Source organism: Phyllostomus discolor, chromosome 2 (genome assembly GCF_004126475.2).
Source record: "Phyllostomus discolor isolate MPI-MPIP mPhyDis1 chromosome 2, mPhyDis1.pri.v3, whole genome shotgun sequence".
In the NCBI taxonomy this organism is placed as follows: domain Eukaryota; kingdom Metazoa; phylum Chordata; class Mammalia; order Chiroptera; family Phyllostomidae; genus Phyllostomus; species Phyllostomus discolor.
In genome coordinates, this window is record NC_040904.2 from 125,445,594 (window position 1) to 125,468,459 (window position 22,866).

The 22,866-nt window shown below is 55.4% G+C and overlaps 1 protein-coding gene across 5 annotated transcripts in view; it reads left to right on the plus strand.

Annotated features, from left to right (window-relative positions):
• The window catches only part of TSPAN9 (tetraspanin 9), a 208,367-nt gene extending 185,757 nt beyond the window's left edge, over positions 1 to 22,610 (plus strand). For 4 of the 5 annotated variants that reach the window (XM_028533080.2, XM_036018532.1, XM_036018533.1 and 1 more), the window contains 6 exons: positions 14,374 to 14,565; positions 14,936 to 15,010; positions 16,282 to 16,383; positions 17,137 to 17,268; positions 17,678 to 17,761; positions 19,390 to 22,610. In XM_028533080.2, the coding sequence (XP_028388881.1) occupies positions 14,374 to 14,565; positions 14,936 to 15,010; positions 16,282 to 16,383; positions 17,137 to 17,268; positions 17,678 to 17,761; positions 19,390 to 19,461 (657 nt within the window). In that variant the 3' untranslated portion in view covers positions 19,462 to 22,610. The remainder of the gene's footprint in view (positions 1 to 14,373; positions 14,566 to 14,935; positions 15,011 to 16,281; positions 16,384 to 17,136; positions 17,269 to 17,677; positions 17,762 to 19,389) is intronic. The other variant, XM_036018531.1, reaches the window with a different exon arrangement.
• Positions 22,611 to 22,866: the final 256 nt, after the last annotated feature.

Sequence of the window (22,866 nt, forward strand, 5' to 3'; positions counted from 1 at the left end):
TTTCTTTTGCTATTGTCAATATGTTTCTGTTCCATTCATTGAACTTTGTTCTCAGCTCCTGCCAGCTCACGATTTAACATATAGGTTATTTCCTCCTGTTTGCCCTTTATAAAATGGCATCATTTCCTCCTTCAGGTCTTGGTGGAGGGAGTGCTTATCTGTGTGTGTGCACATGTGTGCATGCTTGTGTGTATGGTACCGGAGTGTGTGTGGGAGGAGAGGAGGGAAGGCCATTGGTATCTGGACTTGATCAAATGCCTTACATTACTCTGCTCCTTCCATGTATGGGAGATACCTAAACTCCAAAGTAATCAATTCTGTTTATATCCAGGTTGGGGTATAATTAGCAGTCTTGATTTATATCGTTGTGGCCTGAAACTTGGCCATCTGCTCCCTCTCTCTCTGGGTGTATTTGATGGTCGACTCCTGAGGCAGGGTGCTGAACTGGCATCAGATGGGGCCCATGGCTCTGGGACCCTGAGCAAGTCTGCATGCATTTCCTTATCTGGGGGGTTTGGGTCATGATGCCACTACACAAGAGGGGAGGAAGGTAAATCCCACAGCGCTTCTCAGGCCTGGTTCAGGGCCTGGTACTTTCCCTTCCCTGAGAGAAGTGGGGCTACTCTCAGTAAGGCAGGGGACGGGTTCCAGCCTCTCAGCTCAGGGGCAGGCCATGCAGCCTCGAGGCCTTCACGTAAAGTGGACTGGTCGTGGTCGTCTTACCTATCTCACACAGCCAGGGTGAGGCCTGAGCAGAAGTGAAATTCTAGGGTCTTGGGGCTAAAGGGGCTTGTTTTATAGGTGGGGAAACTGAGGCTCAGAAGAATGAAGTCGACTTGCCCAAGATTCCCGGCTATTAGCAGCATGAGGCCAGTGTGCTGGACTATTTGGGACTTATCATGCCCCTCTGTCCATTACCTCAGACACGTGCGGAGCTGCACACCTCTCTGTGTGTAGTGGTGGACGGACAGATGGCTCTTCTCCTGCCATATGCTCCGGCCTGTTTACAAGCGTCGGTCACTGGAGGAGGCTGTGTGCCATTGCCCAGGCTGGGGAGGCCCCTGTGGCTGAGCTGAGACCTGCCTGGCTCCAGTGTCCCCATATCCCCCCTTCACTTGGGCTCGCTTAGTCGGTACCTGGCTGTTGATAAACATGGGCCTCTCTGGGCCCAAACTGAGCTTGATGCCAGGGAAATGCACAGAGAAGGGTAGAGGGAGGTGCCCACCCTTTGCAGCTGTTTGTAGGCTGGACACACACCAGCAAAGGTCAGCAATGGCCAGGCAAGAGAGCTTCTGTGGCTGATGAGTGGTCACAGAGCCACCGCAGTGTTCTGTGGGAGTCAGGGCAGGGCTGGCCAGCCTGGAGGAGGAGGTGGATTGTCAGCTGGGCCTTGAAGCTGTGGGTTGAATTGAGAAAGGTGAAAAGAGGAAACTTTGTGGGTTGGGGGAGAAGCTGTGAGCAAGACATGGAGGCAGAGGTGTGGAAGGTGCATTTGGGGGCCCAAGAGTTCACACTGAGGATGGAGCAGCTCTGTGAGAATGACTTTATTTTCAGAGGCTGCTTGCTGGCGTTAGTGATTGGGCAGGCACGTGTCTGAGATTTAGCTCGTCTGACAGTGATTGGGATCATTGTTTGGCTCAGAACATTGCTGAGACCTGACTTTAGCTGTGACTGACACTTGCTAACCCACCCTGAGGATGGAATGGGACCTGAGGGAGGAATGGTGACTTGAGTGCCCCCTCTCTGAGAAGCGCAGGTTCAGTGGGGCCCTTGGGGTCCAGGAGGAGGAGCCTGCATGCTCCAGTCTTCCTTTGGACTCATGCTGGTCCCTTCTGGGTCACAGGGTGACTTCTCACCCGTCCGCCTGCCCGCCTCAGCCTGCCTCCTCCTAAGTTGGCTTTCTGCTTATCTTAATTTATTGATGAAAACTTGTTTTACGGTCCAGAGCACAGACGGCAGCAGCTCCCTGCCAAAAGAAAGCAGGCTGGCAAATCAGGAAAGCAAGCTGCCTCCCGGAGATGGGTGGCTGGGGAATGGGAGGACGAAGAGTGAGGAAAGCATGTCTGGGCGGATGCGTGCTGCACGGCCGCTGCAGGAGTCGGGGCTGGGGGCTGGGAACAACTGGACTCCTGCCTGGGCAGGGCCCCTCTCCAGTGCTGGCCCCGGGCTTACAAGTGCTTCTCCGGCTCTCAGCAGTCTGGGTGAATGAGGACGACAGGCCATAAATACTAATAACGACTCCCATTTATAGATACAGGATCCCATGCTAGGAAGTTTATTTTCATGAATCTCATTTAATCCTGATTACAACTCTATGTTGTAGGTCCCATTAATCCCCCATTTAAAAAACCAGCACTTGAGAAATTTTTTTCCAGGATTCCCCTGGCTGATAAATGAGGGAACCAAAATCTTAAACCTGGTCTACCTAGTTCTAAGACCAGCCTTCCCTGACCCAAACATTCAGCCCTGGCCCATGTGCTTTCTGCATTGTGGCTGGTTTTTTTTTTTTTTTTTTGGCCTAGGATTGCTGGTCCAGCTGGCTTGGATGTCCCAGAGTAGGGACCCTGTCTTTTGCTCCTGTGTGCCAGCATGGCACCATAGAACCAGCCCAGGGCAGGGACTTCTGAGGCACCTGCTGAAGGTCTAATGAGCAGGTTATCAGCCAGGCCTCCCTTGTCATTCCTCTCTGAAAAGTGGGAAGTCTTTGAGTTGCTTCTGTGAGTTCCTGTGAAGCTCCATTTCCTGGTGGGTCAGATGTAAATATTCCCTGTGTCCCCGTTTCTCCCAGGCATGTAAGAGATGAAGGCTTGGCTCCTGTGAGCCGTGACGTTCTCATCTGTAAAATGGGGTAACAGCTCCCCATGGTCTTTTGGGTCTGTGTGCCTGAGACGGTGTGTGTGAAAGCACTCTCCAGAAAATGAACGGCTCAGGGTTGTGATTATTCCCACAAGCTCTCCTCTTTTGTAGAAATGTAGGTGCAAAAGCAAGGTCAGTTGATCTCCAGATTCATTTATTTTGTTCCTTCTTGCTTCCTTCCTCTTGCAGAGGAATAGCCAACGGTTTTCACAATTATGGTCAAATAAGCAAAGTAGGCAGACTACTTTGGCTGCCTTCCCCCCAATGCATGTGCACCCTGGACACACACCCCTCTCTGCAAATGGGCACCCCTAAGGACACGTCTTCCCCTCCACTCACTCCCCGTCCTTGCTCACCTTCTCTGCCCCCGGACCCCGCCCTTCCTGCCGGTCACCTGCCAGCCAGGCACCTGGGGCCTGGACCCTGCCGCCCGCCCCCAGCTGGGGCTGTGCTTGCTTCCTGCACTCTTGGGCACCTGTTTCCACTTCCCGAAATTCAGATTAGGCTAGAAAGTTGTTGAAAAAAATGTTTAATAAAATGAGGTTTGGGATTTTTCTTAGGTCTGTATGTTGTAGGCACAGAGAGGTTACAATCACAGGGTTTGGAGTCACAGTGAACTGGATTAAAATCCCAGGTCTGCTTACTCCACATGTGAGTTTAGACAACATGCTTAATCTCTGATCCTTTCGTCTGCCCATTTGCAGAGTGGGGGAGATAATAGTAACTCCTTGTGAGGTTTTGTGGAAAGGGGCTGGCACAGTTCCTGGATTGCGGGGTGGGCTCAGTACATGCTGGTGTCATCAGTAGTATTCCGTCATTGCCATCACTGCCAACCTCATCATTGCTGCCACGCCACCACTGTCCTGGCTTTTCTTTCCTGCCCTCCTAGTCTACAAGTAGGTTTTTAGGCCACAGAGGCTCAAGCACATGCATCACACCGTGGTGAGCCCTCCTTTCTCCAAGTGAGGACATGTCTAGGGGACACCTTCCTGGCCTGTACGAGATGACCCAAGTCTCTGCCGTGGGGTATGGTGGCCCAGAGCAGGGCTTCTGCAGTCAGGTGTCCTGTGTTCCTTCACCGCTGAACCTCTGTGCCTTTCTCTCTCAGCTATAAAACAGGGAGGACAAACATAATCTGCCCCCAACCCTCTCACTGGGTTGAGAGAATTAAATGAGGCAGAAGAGGCAGAGCTCTCAGACCTGAGCTGGCATGTGGCCGGCGCTCACAAGCACTGGTGCTTTACTGCCTCCAGGAGCACAGCGTCAAGGAGTGGGTTAGCGGGGTGGGTTGGGCCGTGCGGTCCGGGATTAGGCATGACTCCTCCATGGACAGGCTCTCTGACCTTGCACACGTTCATCTGGTGAGACTGGGCCGGCAGAGCACCCTGAACTGCGGGGCACTTGTTGAACAGTAGAGGGTGGGCTGTGGTCTCCTGTTCTGTCAGGAGGATGAAGAGATGGGCAGAGCTTGGCACAGTGTGGGGAGGGGTCTCAGGTGTCACTTAAGTTGGTGCTGAGACCAACCCTGGCAGAGGACCTCAACTTAACTGGCCTGTGTCCCCCAGGAAGCATGTCAGAAATGCTGAATCCTGGTGTGGGTGGACATGGCTCCTGTTTGGCAGCATAACTAATAGGGCCGTGGGCATAGTCTCCCTAGAGAGAAGGCCAGTCGTGTGTTGGCCAAGTCCCAGGGCTGTAGCAAAGGTGCATGTGGATGGGTGTGTTGCAGCCAGAGATGGACCTGGTTGTCAGCCGCGATCTTTCCTGATATCTGTATGTGTAATTATAGAGTGTGATTTGCTGAACTCAGCCCGTAGAAGGCCACTCTCATTCATTTATTAAAGGGGCCTCCATCGCGTGGTGGGCGGAACGGAGGCAGCCCCGCTGAGGAGAAGCACCCAGCAGCGCACGCTTTTCACTTCGTGACTTTTCTTCACCTCTGGGGGATGGGTTCCTTTCCTCAAACAGGGAGAATGGGCCCACCCTCTCCCCACTCTGTAGGGTGAGTTATAGGCTCACAGATTGAGGTCTTTGCCTGAAAGATGTGACGTGGATTCCAGGTATCCTTGTCCTGTTCCCCTTGTGTTTTCCAAGGAGTTTGAATGGTAGCACAATACCGTGTACGATATTCATATTCTGAGGAACACGAAGTGCTTGGCAGGCATAATATTATTCATCCTCTCGGCATTGCTGAGTGCTGGGGAGGTGCTTTTCCTGCCCTGGCTTCTAGCGGAAAAGTGTCTCAGCAAGCCTGTGTCTCACCAGAGCCACCTCTGGGCTCCAAGGCCTCAGGTCTGGGCTCTTGACAGTTCCGCTTCCTCAGGGGAGCCCAGGGGGCCCCAGTTTCAATATGATTTGGTTTCTTAAGCCTATCCCTGTCTCCCATGGCAGCCCCGGCTTCACGTATTACTCTGTGCTCTGATGCTGTCGGAGATGTTTTTCTCCCCAGATGCACAAAATAAAACAAATGCAGGAAGGAAAAAATATGCTGCTGACTGGAAAAGTCCCTTCTGCGAACCCCTCTGACAAGCTCTTCTGAGTCCTTGGTGCCTTCGCTCCCAATTTGCGGTGACCTTGGGAGTTCAGACAGTGCCTCACACTGTGGTCCCAGCTGTCTCCCCGTGGCTGCCCCTGGGCCCAGCAGCTCGGCAGCGGTGGCCTGTGGGGCACAGGTACAACCCCACCCCCTCACTGTGCCAGCATGATGAGCACCATGCCTGACTGTAACAGGGTGTGGGTAGCCTGAGACGCCAAGCTGTTTTCTGTTGAGTATTGACAAGTTCTGGAGCTTGGAAAGAAGACACTTCCAAGGGTCACCCCCTCAACATTCCCAGGAAAGGGCAGTTCTCCGACCAGCTCAGGGAACAGAACCTCCAGAGGGGGGCCAGGACAGTGGACTGTCAGCCTCTCTCTTGGGAAGTCCACCCTTCCCCTGCCCCTTAAGCACTTTGGCCTACCCCTTCTTGTGTGTTCCTGAATAGGAATGAAACACAGCTGTGTGCTCACTGTGTGTGATCTGCCATGGTCCTGGAGCAGAATCTCCCTGTCAGGGCCTCCATCCTCCTGTTGCCAGTGGGGAGCAGGAGCGGGGAGGGCTGGACCCACATGGGAATGCTGGGGTACAGTTGTTGCCTGTGTCCCTTCATCCCTCCACGCTCCCAGCCCACCTGGGCCTAGAAAGGACTTGACAGGGAAGACGGGCAGTCCTGCCACGGCTCCAGGCCTTCCCGGTGGAGCTGCGGTGGTGTTGGGTCGATGTTTATGGACTGGTGAACGATCACTCCTTTAAAAGGCAGCCTGCTCTTTGGCATCCAGCCACACATCATTCTGTGGTCCTTCTGGGGGCCGTTCCTCAGGCTTTGTTCCTTCCAGCAGCCTCAGTCAAACTTTGGGCATCCTCGGTGGAGGAGGGGCAGGTGGTTCTGAGCTGTCTCCACCTCCTTTTCCGTTTCTCCGAGGAGCCAGTAGGCCTGCAGGTCAGTTTGATAAGATGGCAAGATGCTGGCACCTGAGAAAGTTGATCTGGGACCTGCTGTCAGAGCTGAGGAGTCCAGATGGCCTGGGAACTGGGGTGCAGGTGGAGGTTGGGGAGGTGAGCTCCGTTGCTCTGCAAGCCTTTCTCCCAGAGAGAGGAATGGCTGTGGAACACTGGAGTTCAAGGGGGCTGTGCTGGGAGAGCACAGGTGGACGCCACCTCTCCTCCCCATGTCTGGTTCTTGCCCCTTACTCTCTAGGCATCAGCTATCTTGGGGACTGGGCCTAATCTCAGCACCAGTGCCTTGCAAAGCCTTTGAAGCCCAGGAATAGACCCAGATTCTCCCTGCCGAGAACGACGTCATTCTGGGTCCCACATATGCCTTGATTGGAGTGAGCCCCTGGCAGGGCAGATACCTTCCAGGCTGAGGCCAGGCCAGGAAGCCCAAACATGTGGGCAGTGCTTCAGCAAAGCCAGCCTCCACGCCCCACCCCCATTCTACCCCAAAAGACACCAGGCCCATTGAGCAGCCCTCTAGGGGCCAGGATTGCTAGGAACTGGGTATTTCCCCCGCCCAGGGCCCTCGGCACCCTCAACATTGATCCAACACCACCACAGCTCTGCTGGGAAGGCCTCGAGCCATGGCAGGACTGCCTGTCGTCCCTGTCAAGTCCTTTCCAGGCCCAGGTGGGCTGGGAGCGTGGAGGGACGAAGGGACACAGGGAGCAACTGTACCCCAGCATTCCCATGTGGGTCCAGCTCTTCCCGCTCCCCCTCCCCACTGGCAACCACTGGGAAGCAGCAACGGGCTGACCTCAAAGTCTCAGGTGGGATCTCCCTCATCACAGACTCTCATCCCCATGGAGCTCTTAGAGTTTTAGATTCTGAGAAGTATTGTGAGGGGATCTACTCTCAACAGATGGGGTGTTCTGGTGAATTGGGGAGGGGTTACCACATTCTTGGTGTCCCTACAAAGTTCCCCGGAGAGAAGTGGGCTCTGGAAACATGGATTTTGAAGTGTTATTAACCTCCGAGACGTGCAGCCCCCAACACACATGCCGTACGTTTGGCCACATTGAAGCGCCGTCCCCAGACCCATCATAGATGGAAAATAACCCGATTCTGCAGTCATCAAAATGTAACGGTTTTGGATATACAGATGCTTTATGTAATAGTTATTTGGAGGAAAATTCAGTTCAGAAATGCGGGTGTGATCTCCCTATCACCTGTGCAAGCTGGTGATACTGGGGGCTGCACAGTGAAGTTGTGAGGACAATGGGAGGCGTTGAGAGAAAGTGTGGGGTCAAGGAGTGACTGAGGAGCCATGCTGTTTGGCTTCAAATTACACAAACTCAGTGTGACAAACACACTGTGCTCCGGCTGCCAGCCAAGGTGGGGGCAGCTTGGGCTGCACTACTAACAGTATAGAGTGTGGCGTGTAGGAGGGGAGAGTGGTGTCTTTATACTCTGTGCTGGTCCCTCCATAGCTGGACTGAGACCTTCAGTTTGGGACAGTGGTGCGTAGTGGAAGGTGACTCATAGGAAGAGGAAGATCTCAAAGTCCTTTAATAGGCCAGGAGAAGCCTTGGGAAGGAATGTTAGACACCTGCCTTCTTACACTCAGAGGCCTGCCATTGTTCTGGGTGGGTTTCTTGGGCAAAAGTAGGACTGAGGCATGTCAGCCACATTAGAGTAGGTTCTTCAGTTACAAAGAAAGAATTCTTGAGTAATTAGAGTTGTGCATAACTGGAATGGAGCATCTTGTGGGGTGGTGAGCACTAGGACCCCAAGGAGGGGCTGGACTGCGTGGGGCCAGAGGCAGCTCACTCGAGTGTCTACCTCTGTGCTCTGATCCTCCTGCCTGCTGGGTGACTTTGGCAAAGACATCTTTGTGACTCTGTGCTGTCCTTTCATTCCGTGCAGAATTAGAAGCATGGTCTGCCCCCTTTATACCTGTGACGATGAAGGAACCACAAGGGCCCCTTGGAGGCAGGGGGCACCCAAAACACAAAGGAGCAGCCCCTGCCCCGGCACTGATGTGCTGCCCCCTGTCCGAGTGGTGAGCTCTTGGTAGGCCGGCTTCTCCAGGGCCAGGCAGGATCATTACTAGCCACATGCCAGGCTGTGAAATTAAAGTCACTTTGGTTTTCTTTTTTATTTTCCATATCCACTAATTTATTAAATGCCATTAAATATTGTACTTGGCTCTGGCTCATAAAGAGCGCCGGGGAGTGCTGAAACCTAGTGTTTGAAAAGCTCCTGCAAAGTAAAGAGGTAATGAAGCTGGATGAGGGCTAGGGGCTGGGCCGGGGGCTCTGCGGAGGTGCATCAGGCAGCAGGGTGAAAACAGCCAGTGGGTGTGATGGGCTCCAGAGGGGCTGGCTGGGGCAAGGGAAGCAGAGGACTTAGAGGCAACTGAGGGACCAGGCGGGTAAACTGGGAGTAGCTTAGGGCACTGAGGTTCTGTAATAGTAGAGAAGAGAGGGTGCATGTGGGGCTTCTTTTCAGGTGGGTTTTGTGCTGGGTCTGGTCCTGTGCCCAGGCTGCATTCCGCTCAGGTGCTATCTACCCGCCATCCATCCATCCATCCATCCATCCCTCTGTCCAATATTTATGTAGCATGTCCTGGGCCCTGCAGTGGAAGAGACATGAACCTGGCCCTGGAAGTGCTGGTGTTTTAATGAGGGCAGGCATCAGACAACACAGAAGGTTGGCCCCTGATGTACTCAACTCGGTTCAGCCCAGGCATAGGAGGTCACCCCCAGGGAGGGCCACCCCCACACAGGGGATAGAGGCTGCTGGCAGTTATGAGGCGGCACAGGGAGTGGCTGTCTCTGAGCTCTAAGCAGTGTGTAAATGGGGACAGAAGCTCAGGAGGGAACTTGGTTTGAAGGGGAAATTACGGGCCTTACCCCCAGAGAAATGGAATGCCTAAATGAAAAATACATAAAGATACATGGCAGGCACATATATTAAAACTACAAATCAATATGGTTCGAACTGAAGATGAGGAAAAATGCCATGGGAACATTGGCTAGTTACAACAGGCTTAATGAATGAGGGGAGTCTGGAGTGCTTGTTCACTGCTTGGCCATAGCCCCACTGGGCCTCAGCTTAAGCACCTGCACCTGGTGGATGCACCCCAGGGTGACGGGAAGGTCCTGAGATGGCCCTCTGCAGAGGCCCAGACAGAAGGGTCCTGTAAGGAGGGAGACCCAAGGACATTGCCAAGGGTAAGGCACTATTCTGGCTCTGGGTATTTAGCAACGAACAGAGCAGATCCAAATCCCAGCCAGCTCTCTTCACAGAGATCAAGGCCATGGGCAAATGCAAGGGTAGGAACTTTTCTCAAGTTTTGATGTCTATTTATTTGGACCCCTGAATTGAAAGTATTTAGAAATACCCTTGGATGTTGGGAGGAAGGGACACGAGCAGGGTAGCCAGCTCCTGACCAGACCAGCTGGTGACCTTGGGTCAGTCGGTGCTGGCGTGGGCAGGATCCTGGCCCCCTGAGTCACCCTGCCTCGCCCCAGTCTCTCCCGCCTGGGGCTGACTACAGCTCGGTCATCTCAGCTGAGGCAACCCTCTGGTTTTGGAAGGGAATTTTCCCAAATGCCACCAGCTGAGCTCCCTGGCCCTGATCTTTGGCTGCACCGCTGCAGACCTTGCCTCCTTCCTGTGCTTGGCATCCTCTGCAGGAGGCAGCTCCCCTCCCTGCTCCGCCCTCTCCCATGGCTGCCCTACTCTCTCCCCGCCCCCGGCTCTGCCCTCGGGTGTTGGCTTCCTGTCTTCTTGCCCTCCTGCCCAGCAAACCTTTTCGGCTGTCAACTCTTCCCTCCTGCCCATGGCCATGTACCAGACATTGGCCACTTGCTTGCTCCTGCTCTGGCCCTCTAGGCTCCCCGGATGGAGTCTGCCCAGCACTTTTCTCCTCTCATGTGGTGTGGACCCTCTCGGAGCCAGGACACTGCCCCACCCTCAAAGGGAACACACCAGGTTCTTCCTCTGATGGAGGACACCTGGCGTGGGGTGGGGTGAGGGCAGGCTTTCTCCTCTATTAACACTTGGGGGCTGGGTCGTTCTTTATGGAGGAGGACAGTCCTATGCATTGTGGGTGTTTAGCAGCACCCCTGACCTCTACTCACTAGATGGCAGTAGCAGTCCCCTCCCAAAGTTGTGTCCATCAAAAGTGTTCTACACATGTTGGGTGGCCTCAGGGAAGCAAAATTGCTCCTGGATGAGAACCAGTGGGGTAGGAGATGAGAGCACTGTGTCTCAGTCTTGGCTAAACCTGTGCTGGAAGGACCTGAGAAATTCTCTAGTCCAAATCCCATATTTTAAAGGAAAGTGGGCCTCAGAGCTAAAGAATCTTAAGATCACATAAGGGAACAGCATGATGAAAGAAGCATTTTGGAAAAAGGATTCAGGCAGCTGAGTGCAGGCTGGGCTGAAAAACAGAGGTCCGGGCAAGGAGAGGAGCATGGCGTGAGACAGGGGCTAAGGCGGGGTCTCAGTGCTCTTCCCCCGATGGCCCAGGCTTAGCGTGCACGCCACCTCCTAGGAGCAGGAGTGTGCAAGGGCTCTTCACCAAATGCCAGGGCACCAGGTTCTGGGCCTATCCTGGCAATGTGACGATCGCCGGTCCCCTCCTAGTGTCCTTATCTATAAACTTAGGGGCTGATGTTTGTGTGTTCTTCCTGCCTAGAGGCTGTGCTGGCTTGGGGTCATCTGAGATGGGGACATAGGGTCCCTCTCAGCAGAGACCCCTGAGGATGTAGAAGAGTGACAGGGGTCTCACTCACTCAGCAGACATTGCGTGTGATGCCTTTCCCCAACCCCAGATTTAGGTACAGGCTGCTGGTGGGTTGCCCCACCTGTAGGCAGCAGATCTCACCTGGGATCAAGCCTGGGGCTTGGTGGGACCTCAGGCAGGAAGTGAGAAGGGAAGCAGATAGGCTACAGGACCCTAGCTCCTTTTCTCAGGGTGTTGGAGGGAGGCTGCTGGCGGGTCTTTGGGAGGCTTGCAAGCCAAGTCAAAGAACGTGCGGTGTGGAGTCAGAGAAATGACTGGCTCCTGGGAGCTTCTGAACAGTTGAGCTTTTCCTGGATGGAGGCTCCTTGAACTCACACCATTTCACCCCTGGAGGGACATGGAGAATGGAGGCACAGAGGGGACCGCACAAGGCCCACTCCCTGTGAGAACTGTTTTCTGGGGAGGGGCCCGGGGACCCCGGTGTCTGCAGCTGCAGCGGGTGGGGCATCCGCAGCTCCGGGAGGCCGAGTTCAGCTTTCCTTAGTGGGCTCCCCCACCTGCAGTGAGTGACCTGGCAGCAGTGGGTTTTCCTCTTATTCATTCCAGGGCCTGACTTTTAGAGCTATAAATACTCCATGTGAAGATCATGAATTTCTGTATGATTAATGAAAGAAGAATTGATACAGCAGCATAGATACTGACCAGATTGAAGAAAGTCAGTGACAAGCTGGATGAAAGTGTCAGCACCTCACTGGCGAACCCAGAGCTGCTGACCCGGCCTGAAGCACCATCTAGTGGTTGCAGGGGTTATTCCCCTGGCAAAGCTAGAGATGCCCCCACTGGGTGGATGGATGCTCTGGGCCTGAGTGTGCCCACACCTCAAGAACCTTGCCCTAGTTCTGCATGGGGCTGCTGAAGAGTAGAGGGGGCGCAGAACCCCTCTCCACGGTGTGGGGGACCTAGGCAGCTGCTCCACTTACGTAACTCCCACGTCCCCGTACTCCTTGAGCAGTCTTTGGTTTAGTAATACGTGGGAATTTTCCAACTTCTTTATCATGCCCAGTCTGGACCACCTTTGTTTCCCCATTCATCAAAACCCTACTTATTCTTCAGGGCCCAGCTAGCCCTGTCAGTACTACCCTGCAAATATATCTCAAATTGGACCATTTCTGACCAGTCCTCCATGGCTACCAGCTGTGACTGCCACCAGCCTGAGCATTGCAGTAGCCTCCTAACTGCCGCCACAGGTTCCCCTGTGCCCTCTGCTGGTCTCTTCTCCCAGCAGCAGCCAGAGCCGTCTATTGAAAACATAAATCGTGTCACTCTCCAGCTCCGGAGGCTTCCCATCCTGTATAACAGCACCCATATTTTCTGTCCTGATGCCTGCAAGGCCCTGTCTCATCTGTCCCCTGCCACCCTGCCTATTGGTCCCCCACCACTTGTCACCTCCTTCACTCTGTTGTAGCCACACGGGCACCTTGCTGCTCTGTGGCTGTCTGGGCTCATTCCTCACTCAGAGCTTTTGTACTGTTGTTCCCTCTGTGAACACACTCTCCCCCCAGGGACCTGTGCGGCTCACTTCCTCTCTTTCTTTGGGTCCCTACTCAGAGGCCATCTTTCTGAGAGGCCTTCTCTGACCGCTCTGTCCCCAGGTACTTCCTGACTCCTTACCCATCCTTAGTGTTCTTCACAGCACATAGCAGCATTTGGCATTCCACGAGAGGTTCGCTTGTGTAATCTGCGTGCTCTGTGGGAGCTCCCTCTTCTCGAGGGCCAGGCCTTTACTGGCTCCCCCAGCACTCCAGGGGGGCCTGGCACTTGTTAAGTAGGAGCTCAGCTTGCGTCTGCAGGTTCCCTGTCTTCGCTGGTGCCTCCGTGTCCCCTCTCTGGCTTTGGTTCCTGGGGTCACAGCACAGCTCCTGGCACACAGGAACCACTCAGTAAATGCCTTCAGAGACCAGACCTACTCCTTGCCACCCACATCCTATGCTTGCTTCCATGTAAATTCTCACAACGAGCCAGGAGGTGGGTGCTGTTATTTCCATTTAGCATAAAAGGAGCTTGCACGGTGGCACAACCAGGACCAGCTGGGGCCGGACATCAGATCCACGTCTGGCTTCCCTAGCCCTTACGTCTACACTTTCACCTGCGTGGAACATTCTTGCCCTCTGCCTGCCCCAAGTTTCCCCATCCTTGAGGGACTGTCTCCACCGACTGGCATCTTGGACCAGGAAAATGACTGTGTCCTCTGAACTCCCGTACCATTTATTTGGCACCAGTGTGTACTGCCTGGGGTAGATGCTGCTTCTTTATCGTTCCCATCCAGCCCAACTGGAGGCCCGGGGAAGGCAGGTCTCCAAAGCTGTTGTATCTTTTCTGGCATGGGATGCTGCGTGCTGTAGGTACTCAATAAATATTGGTTGACTGATTGATTGGCTTCTCACACTCAGCAAACTTCCCCTGAGCTGCAGGAGGGAGGGGTGTGTCAGCTATATCGAGCGTAAAGTAAGGCAGACATGGGGGATTTGCAGCCAATGAAACCGAAGCTTTCCCGGGTGAAACGAGTGGCGTCGGCGGCCCCAGGGGTGCTGTTGGGGAGTTGGTTTTCCAGCCCGTAGTGCTGGTTGCTGGATTACAGATGGATGGCGAAGGCGGTGATGGCTGCTATGCCCGACACACCGGCCAGCTCCTCAGTCAGCCTCTCCACCAGCCCAACCAGTCCTTTTCTTCTCCTGTCTGTGGGAAATGTGTTCTTCAGCCTCCTGAGGACAGTGGGCCAATGGCCCTGCTGGTCAGGGCAACAGGTCACAGTGGTTGGAAGGTGTGGCCCTGAGAAACTGGACTCTAGATTCTCTTCCTGGCCCCAGAGATAAGTCCTTATAGCTTCCCCTGACCACCATGCCGCCTTCCCCCAGACTCTTCCCTGAATGCTAGGGCCTCTCCCCTGCCAAGTGGATTACCACCTGCAGCCACTCACATGCGTCTGGGACATGCAGTCCTTGCCACATGCTTTTGCCTGGGTCTCATTTAATTTGATCCTCAGAGTGACCCTGGTGAAGTCGTCGTATAACCCTTTTTTCGAGATGGGGAGATTGAGCCATGGAGAGACTAAAGGGATTTGTCTGGGTTGCACAACCAACATGATCTGAAGCTGTACCACATCTGACCAGTAGCCCAGTCCTCATCCTTTGCATATCTCTGAGTAAGGGGTGGGGATATGCGTCTTTCAAGTCCCCCCATGGTGAATGCACCAGCAATGCCAGTCTAACAGGCTTTCCTTTCTCTACAGCTCTGTGGCTGTGGGCTGCTTGGAGTGGGCATTTGGCTCTCCGTATCCCAAGGCAACTTTGCCACCTTCTCCCCAAGCTTCCCTTCACTGTCCGCAGCCAACCTAGTCATCGCCATAGGCACCATTGTCATGGTGACGGGCTTCCTCGGCTGCCTGGGGGCCATCAAGGAAAACAAGTGCCTCCTCCTCAGTGTAAGTCGGACCCCACACCCCAACCCTCTGAGCTCAGATCACCCTGTGTTTGGGCTACAGCCACAGGCAAGGCCTGGGAACCTGAGCTGAGCCCAGGGCAATTGCTTCCAGAGTGTGTTTTTGCCCAGCCACATTCCTCTTCCTCGTGATTGGCTCTCTGCCCTGGTTGGCTCTGTCAGTCCTTGATTGACATCTACTTAATACCCCTCCCCTTCCTATGTGGGTTTCCTCAGAAGTAGGTGCTTCTCCGCACCTGGGAAGCCCTGGCTACGTGTTATCTGTCCCCTGCCTCCCTGCCATTGTCCTTGTTTGTGCCACACTCCTGGTCCCAACTGCCACCATGTGCCACACCTGCACCTTCTCTTTCCAGTTTTTCATCGTCCTGTTGATCATCCTTCTATCAGAGCTGATCTTACTTATCCTCTTCTTTGTCTACATGGACAAGGTAAGCCTTCAGGAATGGAGGGAGGGCCTATGGAATTTCATTGCCCTTGGGGTTGGGTCAAACTGGGGCAAGCCAGAGGGAAAGTGCTGACAGGTAGTACCTGTGAGGAAAGGAGAATGGAGCCAGGAGAACCAGGAAAGGCCCAGATGAAAGGTTTCACTGTGGCAGCCTGGGGAAGGCGAGTTTGGGATGGTTCACTATCTGTGTAGTCTTAGGAAGTGGAATCCTCCACATAACCCAGGTGTGCAATGAACTGCCCCTTGCATTAGTGAGCTTCCCATCACTGGGAGCATTCAAGCATACTTGTGCTGACCACTTGGAGAAGGGATTTAGACCTCATTAAGTGGTTGGGCTGTGTTATTTGAGGGTAACCCACCAGAAACATGAGACACTTTGCAGGTGACACCACTAAGAGGGCTGAGAGTGAAGGGTAGCTATACTTTCTTCTCTAGAGACCTCTGAGGACAGAACGACTGCTCCCAGGTTGCACCGTGGGGTTCAGCAGCATGGTGGGGTGACCCCAGCTGACCTTGCCACACTAGATACTTTCCAGTCAGTCTGGAGAGTCTTACTGCTACTCCCAAGGATGACAGGCCAACCACTCAGGCTCTTAGGGCTTAACAGGCTCTTTCCATGCATGTGCCTGGGGACTGAGTTGCTCTCTGTTCCTTGGGTTCTCGAAGTGCTTGCCAGGCCACATGGGAGGCAGAGTCATTATTTGGGTTAGAAACTAATTCTTTTGAATTTGTCAAAGGGAAGAAGTAATACAATTGAGAGACCTCTCTATATTAGCCATTCTTGGTTCTTTGTAACAGTTATTTTCTTTAATTCCTACAACCAACCAAAGGAAGATACATGCATTCCAATACATCACAGATAACGCAGAGACAAGTTACTTGCTAACAAGGGGTGGACCTAACATCAAAGTGACTGATCTGCTATTCCCTGGTTCCCAGGGGGTCTTTTGGCAGGGGCAGCATCGGGGAGGATGTGGGTGGGGTGGCAGGGTGGCCTGCATGTGTGGCTGGTCTCGTTGCCTCTGAGTGTTACAGCCCTGGCCTGAAAGCTTCAGCTCTCCTGGGAGTCAGTGGGTGCAGAGCGAAGACGAGAGTGTGAACTCACCCTGCCCCAGCACTCACCCCTGCTGAGCCAGCGGAGCCCACCCCCAGGGCACTCCCGCAGTCTGGAAGAGGGTGGCCAGCAGTTCTAGCTGACCTGGGGAGGTTGCATCCTGGTCCCAGCCGTCCTGTCTGTCTGCCTCACCCTGACAGGTCAACGAGAACGCCAAGAGGGACCTGAAAGAAGGCCTGCTGCTGTATAACACTGAGAACAACGTGGGGCTGAAGAACGCCTGGAACATCATCCAGGCCGAGGTGAGGGCCATGCAGCCCTGCTGACTGCACGCAGCGGGGGCCAGCAGGCCGGAGGGTGAGGCTGGTTGCCCGGGGGGCTGAGTGGGGCGCCTGTGTTTTCCAGATTTTAAGTGAGAGCTGCTGGGTGGTCAGATACAATACAATGGGATACAGCTGGGGAGAGGCAGGAGGTGAGTGAAGTGGGGTGGACAGGGCCTGGGTGCAGGCGTAGAGCAAGCTAGTGCAAGTGGCTAAGTGGGCATAGGGAGCTGGGAAGGATGGATAGTTGAGAAGGACAGACCATCCAAGTCCCTTCCTGAAGCTTTGGAATGAGTGACAGAATTTAGCAACAGACATGCCCTCTTGGTCATGGCAGGCAAGGAGGCTCTGATTCTAAGAGGAAAACAAGTCAGTACAGGCGGGACGCCCCATGGTGGGCTCTGGGGAGGGGCAGGCAGCCAGCCTGGGACCGTCCATCCAGCACAGAGCCAGGGGGCTGGTGGGGAGCAGAGGGCTGTGCATTCCTGCCCAGTGTGCAGCGCCAGGGGCAGGTAGCATCCCTGTCTCCCCGCTGCAGCCTCCAGGAAGGAGCTGTCACTTACTTTCCCTGTGGGCCCAGTTGAGGCCAAAAGTAGGGACAAGAAGAAGGCCTTTGTGTCCTCCAGTGGACTCCAGGGTGGCAGCTCAGTGAGGCAGGGTTGGCTGGGACAGGGGACCGTCCAGAGGAGGGGCAGGCCATAGTGTGTCTGTCTGACTGCGCACCCCCACCTGCAGATGCACTGCTGTGGCGTCAGTGACTACACAGATTGGTACCCGGTGCTGGGCGAGAACACGGTCCCCGACCGCTGCTGCATGGAGAACTCGCAGGGCTGTGGGCGCAACAGCACCACCCCGGTGTGGAGAACGGTGAGGCGTGGGGCCGCTTCCCTGGGTCCTGCTCCCAGGAGCCCATGTGGTGGCAAGAGGACACCTGTGGGTGAAGGGAGTGTGTCCTAGGGCACAAAGAATGGGCTTAGTGTAGAGTGGGGTGGGAGGCACACAGGACTGAAGCCAAAAGGCAGGTGGAAAATGGGGTGCAGGGGAGCCTGGACCCACGGTTGGGAGTGTCATGGGGTAGGGGCCAGAGGCTATACCGTGGGGCATTGTAGGCGGGAGCCTGGGCAGGGCAGGTCTGCCCAAAGGGCAGGCTGAGGGTCAGGGAGGGGCAGGAGGAAAGAGTAGGGGCAAGGGCTGGAGGAGAAGGAGGGTGGGGACTGGATGGGAGGGGTGCTCATCATCACACCGTGCCCTTAACCTGGTGGTCCTCACTCCCCAGGGCTGCTATGAAAAGGTGAAGATGTGGTTTGATGACAACAAGCACGTGCTTGGCACAGTGGGGATGTGCATCCTGATCATGCAGGTAAGAGGGCCATTGGCCTCACTGCATCCCAGCTGGAGGAAAGCAAGCGCCCAGAAGTCACATCCCTGGCCAGGCAGCCTGCTGTCCATGTGCTTTTTCCTGCTCTGCTCTGAGGCCCCTCCTGAGGCCTGCCCTGGCCCTGCAGGCACCACAGGGCAGGCCTCCTCGCACTTCGTCTGAGCCTGGGGCCTGATGCTGGCGTTGCACGAAGCCCATGCATGGCTGTGCTGGTGAACACACCTGTCCCCACCCCACAGGGACATTTACCCTGAGACTGAGCTGAAAGGAACCTGAGTCCTCAGTGACCACCGTGAGCACGGGCTGGTGGGCCAGACCCACAGGTGTCAGCCCTCGCCTGGCCATCTGTTAGTGCATGTGACCTGCGCACACCGGTCAGCTTCTGTGCCTCAATTTCCACATCAGTACAAGGGGCATGGCCATTGTGCCACTTAATATTAAGTTTAATAGGCCTTGCGTAGGGCATGGAGCAGTACCAGGCCCCCGGGAGGTGCTCAGTGAACATTAGCCATTAGTAGCAAGCACTTAATGACAGCTGTCCTTTGTAAGGCCTAGCGTAGATAATGGAGGGAGAGGAGGCAATCCCTGCCTCTCCTCTGAAGGTGAGGCTGGCACAGAGCGCTGGAAAGACCCCCAGCCTTTCTGGGGACAAGCATTTCCTACATACACTCCTGTGCCCATCACGTACAGCTGCCGTCTCTGGTGAGCAGGAGTCTTCAGAGGCTGATTCCTCCTGGAGTACTTGAACGTGACTGGTAGTCTGCGGGGAAATGGTTGACACCCTGCATGAAGTTGTCTTTCTTATCCTAAACTCCTGGGCCTGGGGGCCTGATCGTGTCTGCTTTATCTGAGTGTGCTTGCAAGCTTAGCGAGGAGCCTGCTGTCATTTTAGTGGAGCTCTGATGTGAGGTGTGCTCACAGGGAGCAGGATGCCGTTCAGTACTGAGGATGGGCTCATCTCAGGTCTGCCTGCATGCAGGCCTGGACCTGGACCGGAACCCTGGAGTGGCGCCCACCAGCCACGGTGTCCTTCCTTGATGCCTAAACCCAGAGTGAGAGAGCTGTGAGAGGCACACAGTGTCCCCGGTCACCTGCTTTATGGCCTGTGCCCGTCGCATACTATCTGTGGTGACTGTGAGGCCACAGGCTGCCAGCCATCTGCCTCCTGCACCGCTCTGGGGCACCACCCCCTTGCAGGATTCACGAGTTCGTCTTAAGCATCGTTAGTAAGATGGTCTGCTGCAGCCAAAGACAGCATGTCACTTGTCAGAGCCAAACCGAAGTGGCTCAGCATGGGTTTCTCATGTTCCTGCCGCATTCCTGTTCCTCCTCACTCCTTGTTAGCTACCGTTGAGGGTCAGGTCTGCCGTATGCTCAGGCCTCGCCATGGCGCTCCGAGTTAGGGAGGCTCCATTCCCTGCAGACAGCTCTGAGGAGCTGCGCCCGTCGGTGTGGCGCTGACTGGTCACTGCGTGCCTGCCTCTGTTCGCCGAGGTCATCATTCCACCGGTGCTGTTCAAGCATACAAGTGGTTGTACCATTTGCTTTAGGTGACCGTGTCAGACCCAGCCGTGGGGCTTTTGTCTGAGGCCCTTCTCCGTGTCTTTCAGATTCTGGGCATGGCCTTCTCCATGACCCTCTTCCAGCACATCCACCGGACTGGTAAAAAGTACGACGCCTGAGTGCCGGCGGGAGCCCCAGGCCCCACACGGACGCTGTGCCAGGGAAGGAGACTTGAGCTTTGTGTTGCCTGCCCGCTCTCCAGACTGCTGACCCCTGCCCCCGCCTCCCTCAGCCGCCCTCTCCGCCCACCCCGCCTCAGCCTTCTTGGGCTGGAGGGCCAGGGAGGAGGAGGCACGGAGACCTTGGGGTGCTGGGGGTGCCTGGATTCCTGCATCTGTGTATTTGCCAAAGAAGACAGGGTGGGCCAGGGGACATGCTCCAGGAGGCCCCCGCACCGATGCGTGTCCACCGCCCTTCCTCACACTGACACTGTGCCCGTGTGGGGTGCAGCAGAGGCTCCCTCCTGGTGGAGAGACTGCCCAGCAGAGGCCACCCCGTGGGAAAGGGGGAGAGGCCGCCTCCGGCCTAGGTCCCAGGGAGCATCTTGCCCAGGCTTTTTATACCTTACAGTGTAACTTTTTTATTTTATTTTACTCTGATTATGATTATTCAGGAATATTATCTCAGATAAGTTTAGGGTTAGCTTTCTGACTTATAACTTTTTACTGCGTTGATTTCTGTAACGGTTTGATTTTTTTTGTTCCTTGAGGGTGGGAGACGGGTGGGAGAGAGCACGTTGTCGTCTGGCTTCAGTCAGGACAAACCACTGTGCACCCTCAGGAGGTGCCCGGGCGAGACGCGCTCAGAACGCAGGAGACGCAGGAGGCTGGAAGAGGAGGTGACGTGGAGGAGTGTCCCCCGAGGGACGAAGTGTTTGCGAATGCTGGTGCAAGAGGCCAGAGCAGAGGGGTCCTGGGGCTGGCGAAGTGCTGTGCTGGGAACGTGGCTGGAGCAGTCGCGGGCCGTTCTTCATTGACGAGCAGTTGTTCTTTTCCCTTCTTCTTCCCTCCTGCCCTCTGCGGCACAGAGGCCCCCCCACCCCCACCCCCCATGCGGGCCTTCCCGCCACAGGTTCTGTAGACCCAGTGATTTCATAGACATTCCTGCTAGAAGCTCTCGGACACATACCTCCAGGCCAGTTCAGCTGCTGCTCACTTTCTCACACTGCTTCTGGGAGGGGTAGCCGTCCTGGAGGTTTGCTGCTCGGACAGTGACAGAGGACCCGTGACAGTCAGGAGGGGCAGGTGGACATGGTGCCCATGATCATTCCAGCCGGAATCACTGGGCTGCAGATGGAGGGAGATGGAGGTCCATTCAGGTCCCAGGGCCCTCATCTCCTCCCTTGGGGTTCACTGATGGTGGGGCAGGTGGCAGTCACATCCCCTGTGACCCCAAGGAAAAGTACAGAAAACTGGGAGAGGTCAGACTGTCAGAGCCTGTAAAGTAGCCCCAGGACAGAAGCAGCCTGAGTCCAGGCCTGGGAGGTGAGCAGACAGGCGGGATGTTAGACTGCAGTGGAGTGTCCCGCCCGGACTCATGCTGCTCTAAGTGAGCATTTTGCAGGTAAGGAAAGAGTCAAGAATCCATGGGACGGAGCTTGAAAGGTTCCCCACTAGCTAGGTAGGACCCGGTGCGCTTCCCTGGTGGGGCCTCCGGGCGGCGGCCTTTTCCTGCACCACTTGGCTCCACACCCAGTCTTCCCGCCAGGCCTGCGTCTCCTCTCTGGCCTCGACCTGTCTACTCCAAGAGCTGAGACCTGGCCACCCTGCCAGCAGCCCCTCCACTAAGCTCAAGTGCAGTACAGTCAGGACTGGGAGTATGGAACTTTTGGTAAGCTCAGGATGCATGTTTTTGGGAGGGGGAGTAGAGTAGTCTCAGTGAATTGGGCAGTAAAGCCACCCCCTGAGACCGGAGCACCGGTGCAGGTGGGAGAGCTGGGAAGGTGGGGCCTGGGTGGAGGATGCACAAGCACACATTGAGCAAAACTGCCACTGGGTCCTCCGGCCCGTCTTCCTGGTGAGGAGCTTCAGCCTCCTCTCCAGGGGCCCCAACCTACAGAGCTCAGAGAGACACTCAGCAAACACTTTCAAGTCACACAGTGGGACCTGGTGCATAATGTGTTTATGCTGGGGGGAGGGTGGGTTTGATTATGCCTATCAATGCAATTTTTAATTTTTGTTAAAATCAACAGCAAAAGCCTAGCACCATGGGGGCTGTGTAGCCTCCCTGGCAATCTTGTTTCCGGGGCTTCCAGGGGCATCCTCTGGCCCTGGAGACCTTGCCACAAACCCCCTTCCTGCTGCAAGCCCCCCACCTCATCCATCTGTTCCCAGAGCCTTGTCCACAGTTTCCAAACCCCCTACCCCCCTCATCCTGTGCTTGGTTGTCTCCTCATGCGGCTAAGTCTGCCTGGGGTGGGAGGCACCGTGCATGGGCCTGGGTGCTCTTCCAACCCCTTGTCTGGCCCACACCACACAGAAAGCCTCCATCATGGCTTCCCTCATGTAAGTCAGAATTAGTTTAATCAGGTCTGCTGCTGGCGGTTTACAGAAGGCTCAGAAGGTCAGGGTCCTGTGGATGACTAAGGGAACGCTTGCCGTGGCCTTGCCCTGCAGTGTACTGCTATGGCAGCTGTCAGCAGGAGTCTCCGCCTGCACTCACAGCACTGCCAGCCCTCTCCCTGCCGGCCTGGGCCTGTGCCTTGGGCTCTCACTCTGGAAAGGGTGCTGAGCACACCTGGGCGCTCATGTGGATGTTCTAGTCTGACTTGGAACTAGGTGGCCATCCCTCCTTGTTTTAGTGGCCAAAAAGCAGTCAGGTGGGTGGAAATGACTGTCCCCGGCTCCCTGGCCCCCTGCCCACCCGCTGGTGGAGGTGCTAACTAGCAGGGATCTGGCGTAGGACGGGAGCTGGGGCCAGGCGCACGGGGTCTGTTCTTTGTCCTGGGCCGTCTGAGTCCCGCTGCTCCTGTGCCCCTTCTCCCATTTCCCTCCTCATCCCGCAGTGCAGCAGCGGTCCGGGGTGGGGCCTGGCCTTCCCGCCTGACCGAGCACTCTGAGGGTGAGGGTGGGCCTGGGGCCCGGGTCCCACCCTGCCTGGCCCTGGAGCCGCACGGGAGGGCAGAGGAGCACGCCTGTTGGTTTCAAATGCACTTTTCTGCTTGTGATGCCGTATCTGCGTTTCCTTCATCCTGGTCCTGGCTTTATTGAACACCATGTTTTTAGCATGTTTTTAAATAAAAACTGATAATGTGTCAAAAGCACAAGTACGTTGTCCCTTTCTGGCATGCTTGCTCACTCAGCCACGACTGACAGGTGCCAGCTCAGGGGGAGACCAGGGGGCCGAGCGCCAGTCCTACTCTTTGTCCGAGGTTCACCTCACAGCTGGGTCTCGTCTCTCCTTTGGGGCCCAGGTTACAGGTATGCTGGGTTAGGCGGGTCTTTTTGCGGGTGCCTGAGGAACCCCAGCACCCCCTCTACCCGGTGACAGGATTTGGCTTTGGTTGGGGCCTGTCCAAGTGGCCC